Raw genomic sequence first — 14,768 nt, forward strand, 5'->3', positions numbered from 1 at the left:
ACAGCAAGAAGGTCCTGGGTTCGAGCCCCGGGGCCGGCGAGGGCCTTTCTGTGTGGAGTTTGCATGTTCTCCCCGTGTCCGCGTGGGTTTCCTCCGGGTGCTCCGGTTTCCCCCACAGTCCAAAGACATGCAGGTTAGGTTAACTGGTGACTCTAAATTGACTGTAGGTGTGAATGTGAATGGTTGTCTGTGTCTATGTGTCAGCCCTGTGATGACCTGGCGACTTGTCCAGGGTGTACCCCGCCTTTCGCCCGTAGTCAGCTGGGATAGGCTCCAGCTTGCCTGCGACCCTGTAGAAGGATAAAGCGGCTAGAGATAATGAGATGAGATATTCATATGCATGCGTGTTGTACATGAAGGGTTACTACAACCTTATATTAAGAACTATGTAATACACTCAAACACATCTTAAGTATGCAAAGTGCTCAAGCATATCCATTAAACTGATTTACATTTATGAAGTGTAAACCACAACCCCTTAACAGGCTAATTAAACCAGCTAAATCATAGCATGGGTTATTTCATATTTTGTGTACTGCAATAACTATAAACTCCATAATAGTCTGATACACCATTGATACCTGTCCTTCTTTGGCAGTGTGTCCAAAGTGTCCTCTAAGGTGAAGGCATTCTTGGACTCAGGTCAGGTGATCATTCATACTTCCAAGAGTTAGGTGTATCTTCAGTGATGTAATTTTCCAAAATGCATGACAGAAGGACTACTACACAAGACAGTGTAAAGAAAAGTGCATGCTAGCCAATGATCTTTAATCCTGACTCAAGACTATAAAGAAAGTCACAGATATTCAACAATACATGATTATAATACAGTAGTAAAATATAATACATGATACAAGAGAAATAAAAAGGTAAAGATAATGTCAGTTCATTGACAGAAAATTAGAGGGATAGGCTCATGATTTGGAAGAGAGTGTAAAAACAACCAGAAGGCAGTCTCAAAAGAATGGGTCCAGTCCAAAGAGCAGTTCGTTAAGAAAGAAACTGGGCAGAAAAAGGGCTTCCGTTGGTCCAGTCATGAAACCTTCAGTTTTCATCATTTTCTTTAAGCACAACCTCTTTAAAAATGGAACTTTGATTATTCTGTGTCTTAACTTTGCAGTCTCTTGGGGGGGCTTATCTGCACGCGCCAGTCTCATTCATGATATCCTTGAAATATTGGGGGGGAGAAAAAAAAAAGGCAGAGAAAATGTATGGCCCTGTCATTAATGATGAGGTTTCTGGCAATTAGAGAAAAACTGAAACTGTCAATATATGAGCTGGCCCCTAGGTTCTAATTGAGCACAATAAAAAAATATTTTGTTCTTTCTCCAACACCTCCAACTGCCATCTGTAAAAGACAAACATGATTATACAGCATACCTCCAAGAGTTACAAAAATAGTAGCCATGTCATGAAATACAAGCTTTCAGTATGAAAAGAAAAGGAACCTTACATTTCCAGAACCTCAACTAGTTGCCATTCACTTGAGATGGAGGAGGGCTTCCGCCACTGTTATTGGCAGCCCTCTCTCTACTGCGGCTCTCCCTTTCTTCATCCTCTTCATCCCGCTCCTCATTTCCACTGTGATTCTTGCAATACAGTCTATTTGTAGAAATATGCAAAATCATTTAAATGTCCTACATCAGTGGACGCATTCATTACTGAATTCTGACAAAACTGATATTTGCAGAGTCAAGACATTTGTAAAGATAACTTCAACAGTTTGTAAAAGCATAGCACATTTCCATTAAACTCTGGTGGCCCATGTTAAAATGTACAGTTAAATCCAGAAATATTTGGACATTGACAATTACAAAATAACAGCTTTTTCAAACAGTATACTGGATTTGAAAGTAAATAATGAATGAATTATTCATTAGTGAATTGCCACCTTAACGTGCCTCAGGGATTCTAGGAGCCATGTTATCAGGGCATTTGCCCCGGTAGGGTCTCCCAAGGCAAACCGGACCTAGATGAGAGGTCAGACAAAGAGCGGTTCAGAATGACCCTTATGAGAAGAAAAACAGGATATCAGAGTACCCTCACCCAGACCAGGGATACCGGGGCCCCATCCTGGAACCAGGCCTGAGGGAGGGGCTCGTCAGCAAACGCCTGGTGAGCAACACAGAACCACTCTGCTGTGGACCCACCATCCGCAGGTGGTGCCATAAGGGTCTGGTGCACTGTGGATCGGGTGGCAGCCAAAAGGCAGAGGCCCTGGTGTACTGATCCCCGGCAGACAAAATTGGCTTTTGGGACATGGAATCTCACCTCTCTGGTGGGAAAGGAGCCCAAGCTTGTGCATGAGGTTGAGCGGTACTGACTAGATATAGTTGGGCTCACCTCAACACAGAGCCTGAGCTATGGAACCAATTTTCTGGAAAGGGGTTGGGCTCTCTTCTATGCTGGAGTTGCCAAGGGTGAGCGGCACCAGGCAGGGGTGGGGCTATTGGTAGCCCCCAAGTTCGGCACACCAACACTGAAGTTCTCCCCAGTGAACGAGAGGGTTGTTTCCCTGCGCCTTCGGGTCAGGGAATGGTCTCTGACTCATTTGGCGCATAAGCGCAAATGGTAGTTCAGAGTACCCAGCCTTCTGGGAGCCTTTGAGTGGGGTGCTAGACAGTGCACCATGAGGGGACTCCATCGGTTTTAGTGGGGGACTTCAACACTTATGTGGACAAGGATGGGGAGACCTGGAGGGGTGTGATTGAGAGGAACAGCCTGCCTGATCTGAACCAGAGTGGTGTTCAGTTGTTGGACTTCTGTGCCATGCACGGTTTGGCCATAACGAACACCATGTTTGAGCACAAGGGTGTCCACAAGTGCACGTGGCACGAGGACACCCTAGGCCGTAGATCGACGATTGACTTTGTAGTTGTTTCATCTGATCTACGACTGTATGTCTCAGACACTCGGGTGAAGAGGAGAGGAGCAGAGCTGTTAACTGATCACCACCTGGTGGCGAGCTGGATCAGATGGCGGGGGAAGAAGGCTGGATGGACCTGATAGGCCCAAACGTGTAGCGAGGGTATGCTGGAAATGTCTGTCGGAGGCTCCCGTCTGTTGGATCTTCAACTGCCAGAGCTTCAACTGCATACCAGGGGAGTGGACCATGTTCCGCACCTCCATTGCTGAGGCGGCCATGCAGAGCTGCAGCTGCAAGGTTGTTGGTGCCTATCGTGGCAGTAATCCCCGAACCCGGTGGTGGACACCTATGGTGAGAAGAGCCGTCAAGCTGAAAGAGTCCTATCGGGCTTGGTTAGCCTGTGAATCTCCAGAGGCAGCCGACAGATACCGACTGGCCAAGTGGAATGTGGCTCTGGTGGTCACTGAAGCAAAAACTCAGGTGTGGGAGGAGTTTGGTGAGGTTAGGGAAAGTGACTTTTGGTTGGCCTCGAAGAGATTCTGGCAAATCGTCCAGTGGTTCAGGAAAGGGAAGCAGTGCTCGGTCCCTACTGTTTACAGCGAGGATGGTGTGCTGTTGACCTCAACTGGGGACATCATCCGACAGTGGAAGGAACACTTTGAGGATCTCCTCAATCCCACCATGTTGTCCAAGGAGGACAGAGTCTGACGGTGCTTGGGAGGACTCGCCCATCACAGGGGCTGAGGTTGCGGAGGTGGTTTTATTTAACAAAACAAACAAACAAACAAACAAACAAACAAACAAACAAGCTTCTTGGTGGCCGGGCTCCAGGGGTGGATGAGATTCGTCCTGAGTTCCTGAAGGCACTGGATGTTGTTGGGCTGTCTTGGCTGACACATCTCAACATTGCATGGAGGTTGGGGACAGTGCCTCTGGATTGGCGGCCCCCCTTTTTAAAAAGGGGGACCGGAGAGTGTGTTCCAACTATTGGGGGGGGGGGGGGGGGGGGGGAAATCACTTCAGTCTCCCTGGGAAAACGTATGCCGGGGTGCTGGAGAAGAAAGTCCAGTCGATAGTCGAACCTCGGATTCAGGAGGAACAATGCGGTTTTCGTCCTGGTCGTGGAACACTGGACCAGCTCTTTACCCTTGCAAGGGTACTGGAGGATGCATGGGAGTTTGCCCAACCAGTCTACATGCATTTTGTGAACCTGAAGAAGGCTTACGACTGTGTCCCTCGTGGTGCCCTGTGTGTGGGGGGGTGGGGGGTGGGGTGGAGGGGGGTGCTTTGGGAGCATGGAGTTCAGGGCCCATTACTGCAGGCCATTCGGACCCTGCATGACCGGAGCAGGAGTTTGGTTCGCATTGCTGGCAGTAAGTCAGACTTGTTCCCGGTGCACGTGAGACTCTGCCAGGGCTGCCCTTTGTCACCAGTTCTGTTCATAACTTTTATGGACAGAATTTCTAGGTGCAGCCAAGGAGCAGAGGGTGTCTGGTTTGGTGGCAGCAGGATCATGTCTCTGCTTTTTGCAGATGTGGTCCTGTTGGCTTCAATCAATCAATCAATCAATCAATCAATCAATCAATCACTTACAGCATGAGCTGGGACGGTTTGCAGCAGAGTGTGAAGCGGCTGGGATGAGGATCAGCACCTCCAAGTCCATGGTGTTCAGCCAGAAATGGGTGGAGTGCCTACTCCAGGTCAGGGGGGAGTTGCTACCTAAAGTGGAGGAGTTTAAGTATCTTGGGGTTTTGTTCATGAGTGAGGGTAAAGGGGAGCAGGACAGACAGATCAGGGCAGCGTCAGCAGTGATGCGGACGCTAAACCGGTCTGTTGTGGTGAAGAGAGCAGAGCCAAAAGGCAAAGCTCTCAAATTTACTAATCCATCCACGTTCCCACTCTCACCTATGGTCACGAGCTATGGGTAGTGACCATAAGAATGAGATCACGGATACAAGTGGTAGAAATGAGTTTTTTTTCCCCCCACTGGGTTGCTAGGCTTTTCCTTAGGAGACAGGGTGAGAAGCTTGGTCACTCGGGAGAGACTCCAAGTAGAACCACTGCTCCTCCACATCGAAAGGAGTCAGTTGAGGTGGTTTGGGCACCTTATTAGGATGCCTCCTGGATGCCTCCCAAGGGAGGTTTTCTAGACATGCCCCACTGGGAGGAGACCCCGGGGCAGACCCGGGACACGCTGGAGAGATTACATCTCTCGGCTGGCCTGGGAACACCTCGGTATTCCCCCGGAAGAGCTGGTGGAGGTGGCCGGGGAGAGGGAAGTCTGGGCTGCTCAGGCTGCTACCCCTGTGACCCGGATCCAGATAAGCGGTCGAAGATAGATGGATGGATAATGAATAAGCTCAAAGTGCAGACTGAGCTTTAACTTGAGGGCCCCCTCCATTTTAAAAAAGGTCCCAAGGGTCACTAGACAATTGACTGCTCAGCTGTTCCATGGCCAGGTGTGTTCTCTCATTATTTCACTTAACCTCCTAGGGCAGGGGTCTTCAATCCTATCTGCAAAGGGCCGGTGTAGCTGCAGGCTTTCATTACAGCCAAATTGGAGGCTCACTTGATTGTTGACTGGAGACGAGGGTGAAATGATTAAACAAGTGAAATCAGGTGTAGCTCCTGCTTGGTTGGAATGAAAGCCTGCAGCCACACTGGCCCTTTGTGGATAGGATTGAAGACCCCCGTCCTAGGGCTTAGCGGTCACATGCGTGGACAGCACTTTTTAGAAATTCGGAACAAGAATCCACATACGTGGACATACTTTTTCTCTAAAAGTACATCTTATCAAAAGATGATGCTTAGTTTTTATTCTAATCAGGTTCTAATAAGCCCAAATAGCAAAGAGAAATAAAAAATGCATGTAAAAAAAAACAACAGCTTGGGCCTTAGGAGGTTAAGCCCAGAGCACACGGGCGACTTCTTGTCGCAAGTGTATTGCAATTTTTGGACACAAGTTTCCCCTCTTGGGTAGCTGTGTGCATGCGTTATCTGCGACCAGTGGGCGATTTGGGGAAGGGGATACAAGTCACATGACTACAGGCAGAGATTGGCTTAGCCTTTGGAGGTGATCATTTCGTTATCGCAAAGACACGCACACATGGCGCTATCTCTACGTAAAAAACAAGTCAGCAACTGGCAATTTTTTCGTCACAGAATATCAAGCATGTTTGATACCTGCGATCTGTTACAAGGAACAATAAACAAGTAAATAATTCACCGTCCCAATTTTCCACTTGCGTCAAAAAGTTGCACAACCAAGTGACAGAAGAAAAAAAAAAAAAATCACCCATGTGCACTGGACTTTACAAGTAAGCTGATAAAAGATCTACAGTTGATTTAAAGTGTGGCTTTACAGTTGGAATCTGTTGCAATTAACATTCAATATGAAGTCCAAACAGCTGTCACCAACAGTGAAAACAGGCCAGCATTAGGCAGGGGATGACACCACGCCACACCCCACCAACCATCAGGTATGGCCAAAGCAATCATTTGGTACATTCTTAAAAATAAAAGCAAGCACTGGTTAGCTCAGGAACATAAAGGCTCAGACCACCACAGAAAACAAAATGTGGTGGATGACAGAAGAAACCCCTTCACTTGTATATTCAGATTTACTCAAATACTTAAACTCATCGGACAGCACTTCACAGTGCAGATCGACAACGACCCAAAGTATTTCAAAAGCAACTCAAGACTTCTTGAAGGCAATGTCGAATGTTCTTCAAATGGTCACGTCAAAATCACCCAACCTGAATCCAATTGAGAATGCATTTCAATTGCCCTAAGAACAAGCAGAAACTGAAAACAGATGCAGTAAAAGCCTGGCACAGCATCACCAGGGAAGAAACCCAGCATCTGGTGATGTATTCAAGTTCCAAACTTGAAGTAATTGACTACAAAGGATCTGCACTCAAGTATTTTATTTATAAATAAATGAATAAATAATAGATAAATTTAGGATTGGGCTACTTTGTCCAATTACTTTTGGACTCCCTTAAAAAGGTGGGACCGCATACAAAAAGTGCTGTAATGCTTATTCACCCAATCAACTCCAATATACTCAAGACAGCAGAACATTTTTTAGACAATAACTGTCAATGTGCAAATATTTATGGCTGCTACTACATGTACATGTTTGAGGCACTATGAACATTTATGATAAGGCTCATTTGGATTAGTCAGGCTTATTTTTGTAACCCTTCAGCTCAATGAATGGAAACAAAAGAATTATTTACTTGTAAATGCCTCTGGCCATGTTCTCTATGTATTTGGCCTTGTCTTGCAGGCCGCAGTGGTAGTGGTAGGTTTTCACACACGCTTTTATCTCACATCCAATGGTAGCGCCGAGCTGACCACACAGGGTGCATTTCTAAAACCCAAAAAACACATTTGCATTGTCATAAATTAAAATGCTCAGTGTGTCATTAGCAACATGCAAGTACCTTATGTACAGTGGTGCTTGAAAGTTTTTGCAGTGCTATATTTCTGCATTTACTTTTTTTTTTTTTTTTAAAGTAGTGCCATACAGCTAGTCTGCTGTCTTTATACACCTGTTCATTGTCATGTTGTTTTCCTTTTCCGTCTCTCCTATCTGTTATGTCTTTGGGGTGATCTGGGTCTGTTTTGCTAGTACCAAAATCTGTAAAACGGTCCTTGGGTTAGTGGAAAGCACCACACAAATTAAACTTGTTGCATAAATGACCATTTTTTTTAATATATTGTGTGTGTGTGTTTGTGTGTGTGTATTATATACACAAAACCCTAATTCCAAAAAAGTTGGGATGCTGTGTGAACTGGAAATAAAAACAGAGCACAAATTTGCAAATCATGGAAAACCTGTATTTCATTGAAAATAGTACAAAGACAACATATCAAATGTTAGAATTGAGAAATTTTTTTTTTTGTTTAAATATATGCTCATTTTGAATTTGATGTCAGCAACATGTTTCAAAAAAGTTGGGACAGGGGCATGTTTACTACTGTGTCACTTTTAACAACACTAAATGTTTGGGAACTGAGGAGGACCAATATTGCTGTAGTTCTGAAAGAAAAAAAATATGTTGTCCCATTCTTGCCTGATATACAATTTCAGTTGCTCAACAGTTCGGGGTCTCCTTTGTCATAATTTGCTCTTCATAATGCACCAAATGTTTTAAATAAGAGACCGGTCTGGACTGCAGGCAGGCCAGTTTAGCACCTGGACTCTTACTACGGAGCCATGCAGTTTTAATATGTGCAGAAAGCAGTTTGGCATCGTCTTGCTGAAAGAAGGAAGGCCTTCCCTGAAAAAGATTGTCTGGATTGCATCATATTGCTCTGAAATATGTTTATATCATTCAGCATTAATGATGCCTTCCCAGATGTATAAGCTACCCATATCATTTGCACTAATGCACCCTCAGACCATCACAGATGCTGGCTTTTGAACTGCACACTGATAAGCCGGATGGTCCCTCTCCTCTTTAGCCCGGAGGACGTGGTGTCCATGATTTCTAAAAAGAATTTCTACTTTTGATTCATCAGACCTTGGGACAATTTTCCACTTCGCTTCAGTCCATCGTAAAAGAGCTCGAGTCCAGAGAAGGTGGCGGTGTTTCTGGATATTGTTTATATCTGGTTTTAACTTGCATTTGTGGATGCAGTAATGAACTGTTTTCACACACAATGGTTATCTGAAGTGTTCCTGAGCCTATACAGTGATTTCCACTAGACACGTGTCTGCTTTTAACAGTGTCTCCTGAGGGGCTGAAGATCACAGGCATCCAGTGTCAGTTTTCAGCCTTGTCTCTTGCATACAGAGATTTCTCCAGATTCTCTGAATCTTAAATGATATTATGTACCATAAATGATGTGATCCCCAAATTCTTTGCAATTTTACATTGAGGAACGTTATTCTTAAATTGTTGCACTGTTTGCCCACGCAGTCTTTCACAGAGCAGTCAACCCCTCCCCATCTTTACTTGTGAGAGACTCTGCCTTTCTGGGATGCTCTTTTTATACCCAATCATGTTACTGACCTGTTGCCAATTAACCAAATTAGGGTTTTGGGGGTTTTTTTTAGCATTACACAACTTTAGTCTTTTGTTGCCCTGTCCCAACTTTTTTGAAACGTGTTGCTGACAAATTCAAAATGAACAAATTTTTCAAAAAACAATAAAATTTCTCAGTTTCAACATTTGATATGTTGTCTTTGTACTATTTTCAGTGAAATATAGGGTTTCCATGACTCGCAATTCTTCACAGTTTTACAGTGTCCCAGCTTTTTTGGAATTGGGGTAGTACATTTAAAAAAAAAAAAAAAGAAACCCACAACACCAGATTTTCATACAAGTCCTAAAAGCAGATAAAGAGAACCCAATTAAACTAAATGAGGAAATATTATACTTGGCTGTTTATTTATGAAGGAAAATGATCCAATATTACATACCAGTGAGTGGCAAAAGTACATGAACCTTTGATTTCAGTGTCAGTTATGACCCTCTTATGCAGCAATAACTGCAACTAAACATTTCTGGTAACTGTGGCCCAGTCCTGCACATCAACCTGGAGGAATTTTATCCCATTCCTTTGTACAGAACAGCTTCAACTCTGGGATGTTAGTGGGTTTCCTCATATGAACTGCTCGCCCAACATTGCTACTGGCTTAAGGTCAGGCAATTCCAAAACACAAGTTTTATTCTTCTTTAACCATTGTTTGCTAAAATGACTTGTGTACTTACAGGTCATTATACAGAAAACTATAAAGGGTTCAAAAACTTTCAAGCACCACTGTAGACACCATTTATCCTGATAACGAGAAGGTTTACAAATTGTGGGGGGGTGGGGGGGTGGGGGGGGGGGGGGAGAGACGACACCTTCCATGAAATGTTAATGCATAGCTGGTATAAAAGGATATTAGATGTCTATTGGACAAACCCAATGTAATCCATTTAAAAAAGCTAAGTATGATCTAATGGGAGCTCACACTCCTGTAACCTCTCAATGTTAACTCCTGACAAAATAAAACTTAAATACACAACATACAGTTTGGTCCACATATATTTGGACACTGACAAATTTTCTTTTTTTACCTGTTTACTGAAACATATTCAAGTTATAGTTATATAAATGGACATGGACAGAAAGTCCAGACTTTCAGCTTTCATTTGAGGGTATCCACATTAAAACTGGATGAAGGGTTTAGGAGTTTCAGCTCCTTAACATATGCCACCCTGTTTTTAAAGGGACCAAAAGTAATTGGACAATTGACTCAAAGGCTATTTCATGGGCAGGTGTGGGCAATTCCTTCGTTATGTCATTCTCAATTAAGCAGATAAAAGGCCTAGAGTTGATTTGAGGTGTGGTGCTTGCATTTGGAAGATTTTGCTGTGAAGAAAACATGCGGTCAAAGGAGCTCTCCATGCAGGTGAAACAAGCCATCCTTAAGCTGCGAAAACAGAAAAAAAAAAACCATCCGAGAAATTGCTACAATATTAGGAGTGGCAAAATCTACAGTTTGGTACATCCTGAGAAAAAAAAAAAAAAAAAGCACTGGTGAACTCATCAATGCAAAAAGACAACAGTGGTGGATGATTGCAGAATAATTTCCATGGTGAAGAGAAACTCCTTCACAACAGCCAACCAAGTAAACAACACTCTCCAGGAAGTAGGCGTATCAATATCCAAATCTACCATAAAAAGAAGACCGCATGAAAGTAAATGCAGAGGGTTCACTGCACGGTGCAAGCCACTCATAAGCCTCAAGAATAAAAAGGTTAGATTGGACTTTGCTAAAAGACATCTAAAAAGCCAGCACAGTTCTAGAAGAACATTCTTTGGACAGATGAAACCAAGATCAACCTCTACCAGAATGATGGAAAAAAAAAAAAAAAAAAAAAAAGTATGGCAAAGGCATGGTACAGCTCATGATCCAAAGCATACCACATCATCTGTAAAACACGGCGGAGGCAGCGTGATGGCTTGGGCATGCATGGCTGCCAGTGGCACTGGGTCACTAGTGTTTATTGATGTGAGACAGGACAGAAGCAGCCGGATGAATTCCGAGGTATTCAGAGACATACTGTGCTCAAATCCAGCCAAACTGATTGGTCGGCGTTTCATAATACATATGGACAATGACCCAAAACAAAGCCAAAGCAACCCAGGAGTTTATTAAAGCAAAGAAGTGGAATATTCTTGAATGGCCAAGTTAGTCACCTGATCTCAACCCAATTGAGCATGCATTTCACTTGTTAAAGACTAAACTTCAGACAGAAAGGCCCACAAACAGACAGCAACTGAAAACCGCTGCAGTAAAGGCCTGGCAGAGCGTTAAAAAGGAGGAAACACAGCGTCAGGTGATGTCCATGAGTTCAAGACTTCAGGCAGTCATTGCCAACAAAGGGTTTTCAACCAAGTATTAGAAATGAACATTTTACTTACAATTATTTAATTTGTCCAATTACTTTTGAGCCCCTGAGATGAAGGGATTGTGCTTAAAAAATGCTTTAGTTGCTCACATTTTTATGCAATCATTTTGTTCAACCCACTGAATTAAAGCTGAAAGTCTGAACTTCAACTGCATCTGAATTGGTTTGTTCAAAATTCATTGTGGTAATGTACAGAACCAAAATTAGAAAAATGTTGTCTCTGTCCAAATATTTATGGACCTAACTGTATAACCTAATGTGATCATTTTGCTTAGGGACTGAGTATTTTGCACATTTAATGACTTTATAACCACCATTAACACTGTAGCCTTAAAAATAAACAAGACCAACTGTGAGCTACTGCTCATTTACGTATCCCCTCACTCTCTCTTATCAGAATGCAAGCAATCGAAGGAATAGGAAACTTATTATGAATGCCGACTTCAACAAATAATTAACCCTGAAACAAGTAAAGAGCAGTCCCCCCCCCAGGGATTTCAAATAGCATCCTGGTAAACTGTCATTTTGAAACAGCATTCTGCTTCTTGAAATAGCATCAAAATCCACCCTATAGGTTTAGTAAATATATTCAGTTGGTAAACAGGAAATTGATGTGCAACAGACCTGAAAACAGTAGACACGGTATACAACCCCAAGCTGAAGCTCTAATATTTATATTAAAAAAAAAGAAAAAAAAGAAAAAAAAAAAAAGGGGGCATTCTCCCATAGCTGGAAATTATAGCCTCTGTATGTTAACTGACATGTAGTTTCATGTGTTTTTTGGTGTTTATCAGCACTTCTGCACTAATATCTCATCTCATTATCTCTAGCCAAGCCCTGTGATGACCTGGCGACTTGTCCAGGGTGTACCCCGCCTTTCGCCCGTGGTCAGCTGGGATAGGCTCCAGCTTGCCTGCGACCCTGTAGAACAGGATAAAGCGGCTAGAGATAATGAGATGAGATTATCTCTAGCCGCTTTATCCTGTTCTACAGGGTCGCAGGAGCCTATCCCAGCTGACTACGGGTGAAAGGCGGGGTATACCCTGGACAAGTCGCCAGGTCATCACAGGGCTGACACAGACACAGACAACCATTCACACTCACATTCACAACTACGGTCAATTTAGAGTCACCAGTTAACCTAACCTGCATGTCTTTGGACTGTGGGGGACACCGGAGCACCTGGAGGAAACCCACACGGACACGGGGAGAACATGCAAACTCCGCACAGAAAGGCCCTCGCCGGCCATGGGGCTCGAACCCGGACCTTCTTGCTGTGAGGCGACAGCGCTAACCACTACACCACTGTGCCGCCCCTGCACTAATATAATTGCCTAAAATAGTGAAGTTCTGAATCAGTTTAATTATGGAAATAAGTCAACTACTTTTACTTTTTCGCGACTAAAAATGTAATAGTTGTACAACCATAGTGCTCATGTATTTGACAGGCAGAAGACCACAAAATGATTACTACAGTACAAATATCAGAAGTGCCAAGACTAATTTCATACCATTTTAGATAGCTAGCTAGAGCTACTGGGATAGCAGGTGTGCAGAGAGATTACAGCATAGCAGCCAAGAGATTTATTTTTTGATATACAGTCACATTAACAAAGCTTTTAAGCATACCAAGTAGTCTCAGTACACCATTACTAACTTAGCATAATACTGACTACAGCCCTGAATTATCTGACCATGTGTACCAACTTAACCAAGTTAAAGAGAAACTGAGCTACAGAGCAATACTTTATTCAGACTAACAGTTCTGAAAAGTAAGAGCTCACCATTCTTTTTCCTCTCTTTATTTCCTGAATGACTGTTTTAATGTCAAAGTTACCAAATTCTGCACGTGATGTGGTAGTGAGTTGGACAGTCCCTGAAGAGAAAAGCTGGAGGGGGAAAGAAAGGGAAAATAAAATAAATCTACGTTAATTATTTTCTTTAAAAACAAACAAACAAAAAACCCAGTAACTCATGTCAAATATGAAAATACATCATTACTTTCCAGTGGTCGCTCTCTTGGATATGATTTATAATATCATTAGATGCTTACACGAAGAGTGAAGCACAGGCCTGAGTACATTCAAATGATTATGCGGACAGGGAACTCACCATGCATTTATAGTGGGCGGCAACCTTTTTTACGTTATCACAATGAAGAACACCGCGGGTCTGATTTTCCTCATCACCAGCATGGCAGAAACCACAGCGAAGACCTGACTCACTGGGGCTGCCCCTCAAAGGGGACCGGTCCCGCTACAACCACAACCACTACACATTAGCATGCAACACACTGCCTTTTCTGGCACATGCAAAATGATTGGCCAATACAATCAGGAGATTTTTTGTGAGTCAAGACAAGACAGTCATAAGCAATATATTTACATACTTAGCATCCTTACTTTAGCTCAGTACTTCAAAGTGAAACAAGAAAAAAAAAAAGGAAAGGGGGGAGAGAAGAGTCAAACTCCTACATTTGAAGAGCTCTCCATTTCATCTATTCCCTGTGAAGAAGTTGAACGGGCATCCTCTGACTGGCCACGAGGTACACCTCTGATCCGGCTCTTCTCAAATCTGCCACGCCCTCTGCTCCGGGGTGGGGACGAATCTGAATCATTGGCTGCAACTCCTTGATCCTCTGACAGAGTGCACACACAGCCAATATATTTAGCAAAATTACGATAGCATTTATTTTGTAGCAGTTAACATTTGTGCATATTAGAATGGACTGTTATGTTTGTAATATAAAAAGACTAATGTTCCTTCCTTCATCAAATTAAAATAGTAAGCATTTATTACCATCGCTGGCATCTTGGGAAGCATCACGATGTTTATGACAGTAAACACTGAAAAAGTCCAAATTAAGAGACTATTAACTTTTGTTTTTTGGAACAGCAATTATTTTGAAAAATAAGTGCATGTGAAAATGTTCCCTTACAGATAGATGCCTTGGGACGGGTTCTCCTTGGTCTGGGCTTTGTCCCACAGGGCACAGTAATAGTGATATGTCCTCCGGCATGTCTTCACATCACAACCTATGGTAGCCCCTGGTCGGCGGCAGAATGAGCACATCTATTTACAGATTGGGAAAAAAAAAAAAAAAAAAAAAAATTTACATTTCATTCGCAGACATTTTTATCCAAAGCAAGTTAGACACATGGCAGAATTAAATGCAACCATAACATGAATAAATGGGCATTAACTAGTTTATTTAAGGCCAATTTATGCTGACAACGCAGTCCTCGCAGATGGCGTCTGCGTAGCCCCCCCCCCTTCGCAGACGCTCTGCACGCACCTCCCAAAAATTGTGACCACCGCAGAAGCCTTGCAGACAAGAGGGCTCTGATTGGTCCACTCTACATCCGCTTCCCTACTTTCCCGGTTTGGTTTGTTTTCATGACCGCCATTTTTAAAAACACGAGCGAAGATGGAGCAGCACGAAGAGCGGTTGATCGAGGAAGTGAGGAAGTACGTACATCTATACG

At 43.3% G+C, this 14,768-nt stretch overlaps 1 protein-coding gene across 2 annotated transcripts in view; it reads right to left on the reverse strand.

The window, feature by feature from the left end:
* Window positions 1–737: 737 nt before the first annotated feature.
* The window catches only part of phf6 (PHD finger protein 6), a 33,695-nt gene continuing 19,664 nt past the window's right edge, over window positions 738–14,768 (reverse strand). For both annotated transcript variants that reach the window (XM_060927815.1, XM_060927816.1), the window contains exons 4-11: window positions 14,222–14,355; window positions 14,083–14,129; window positions 13,758–13,921; window positions 13,396–13,539; window positions 13,068–13,172; window positions 7,111–7,244; window positions 1,454–1,602; window positions 738–1,348 (exon numbers count right to left, since the gene is read on the reverse strand). In XM_060927815.1, the coding sequence (XP_060783798.1) occupies window positions 1,470–1,602; window positions 7,111–7,244; window positions 13,068–13,172; window positions 13,396–13,539; window positions 13,758–13,921; window positions 14,083–14,129; window positions 14,222–14,355 (861 nt within the window). In that variant the 3' untranslated portion in view covers window positions 738–1,348; window positions 1,454–1,469. The remainder of the gene's footprint in view (window positions 1,349–1,453; window positions 1,603–7,110; window positions 7,245–13,067; window positions 13,173–13,395; window positions 13,540–13,757; window positions 13,922–14,082; window positions 14,130–14,221; window positions 14,356–14,768) is intronic.

The sequence above is a fragment of the Neoarius graeffei genome, chromosome 8 (assembly GCF_027579695.1).
Source record: "Neoarius graeffei isolate fNeoGra1 chromosome 8, fNeoGra1.pri, whole genome shotgun sequence".
NCBI classification, from domain to species: domain Eukaryota; kingdom Metazoa; phylum Chordata; class Actinopteri; order Siluriformes; family Ariidae; genus Neoarius; species Neoarius graeffei.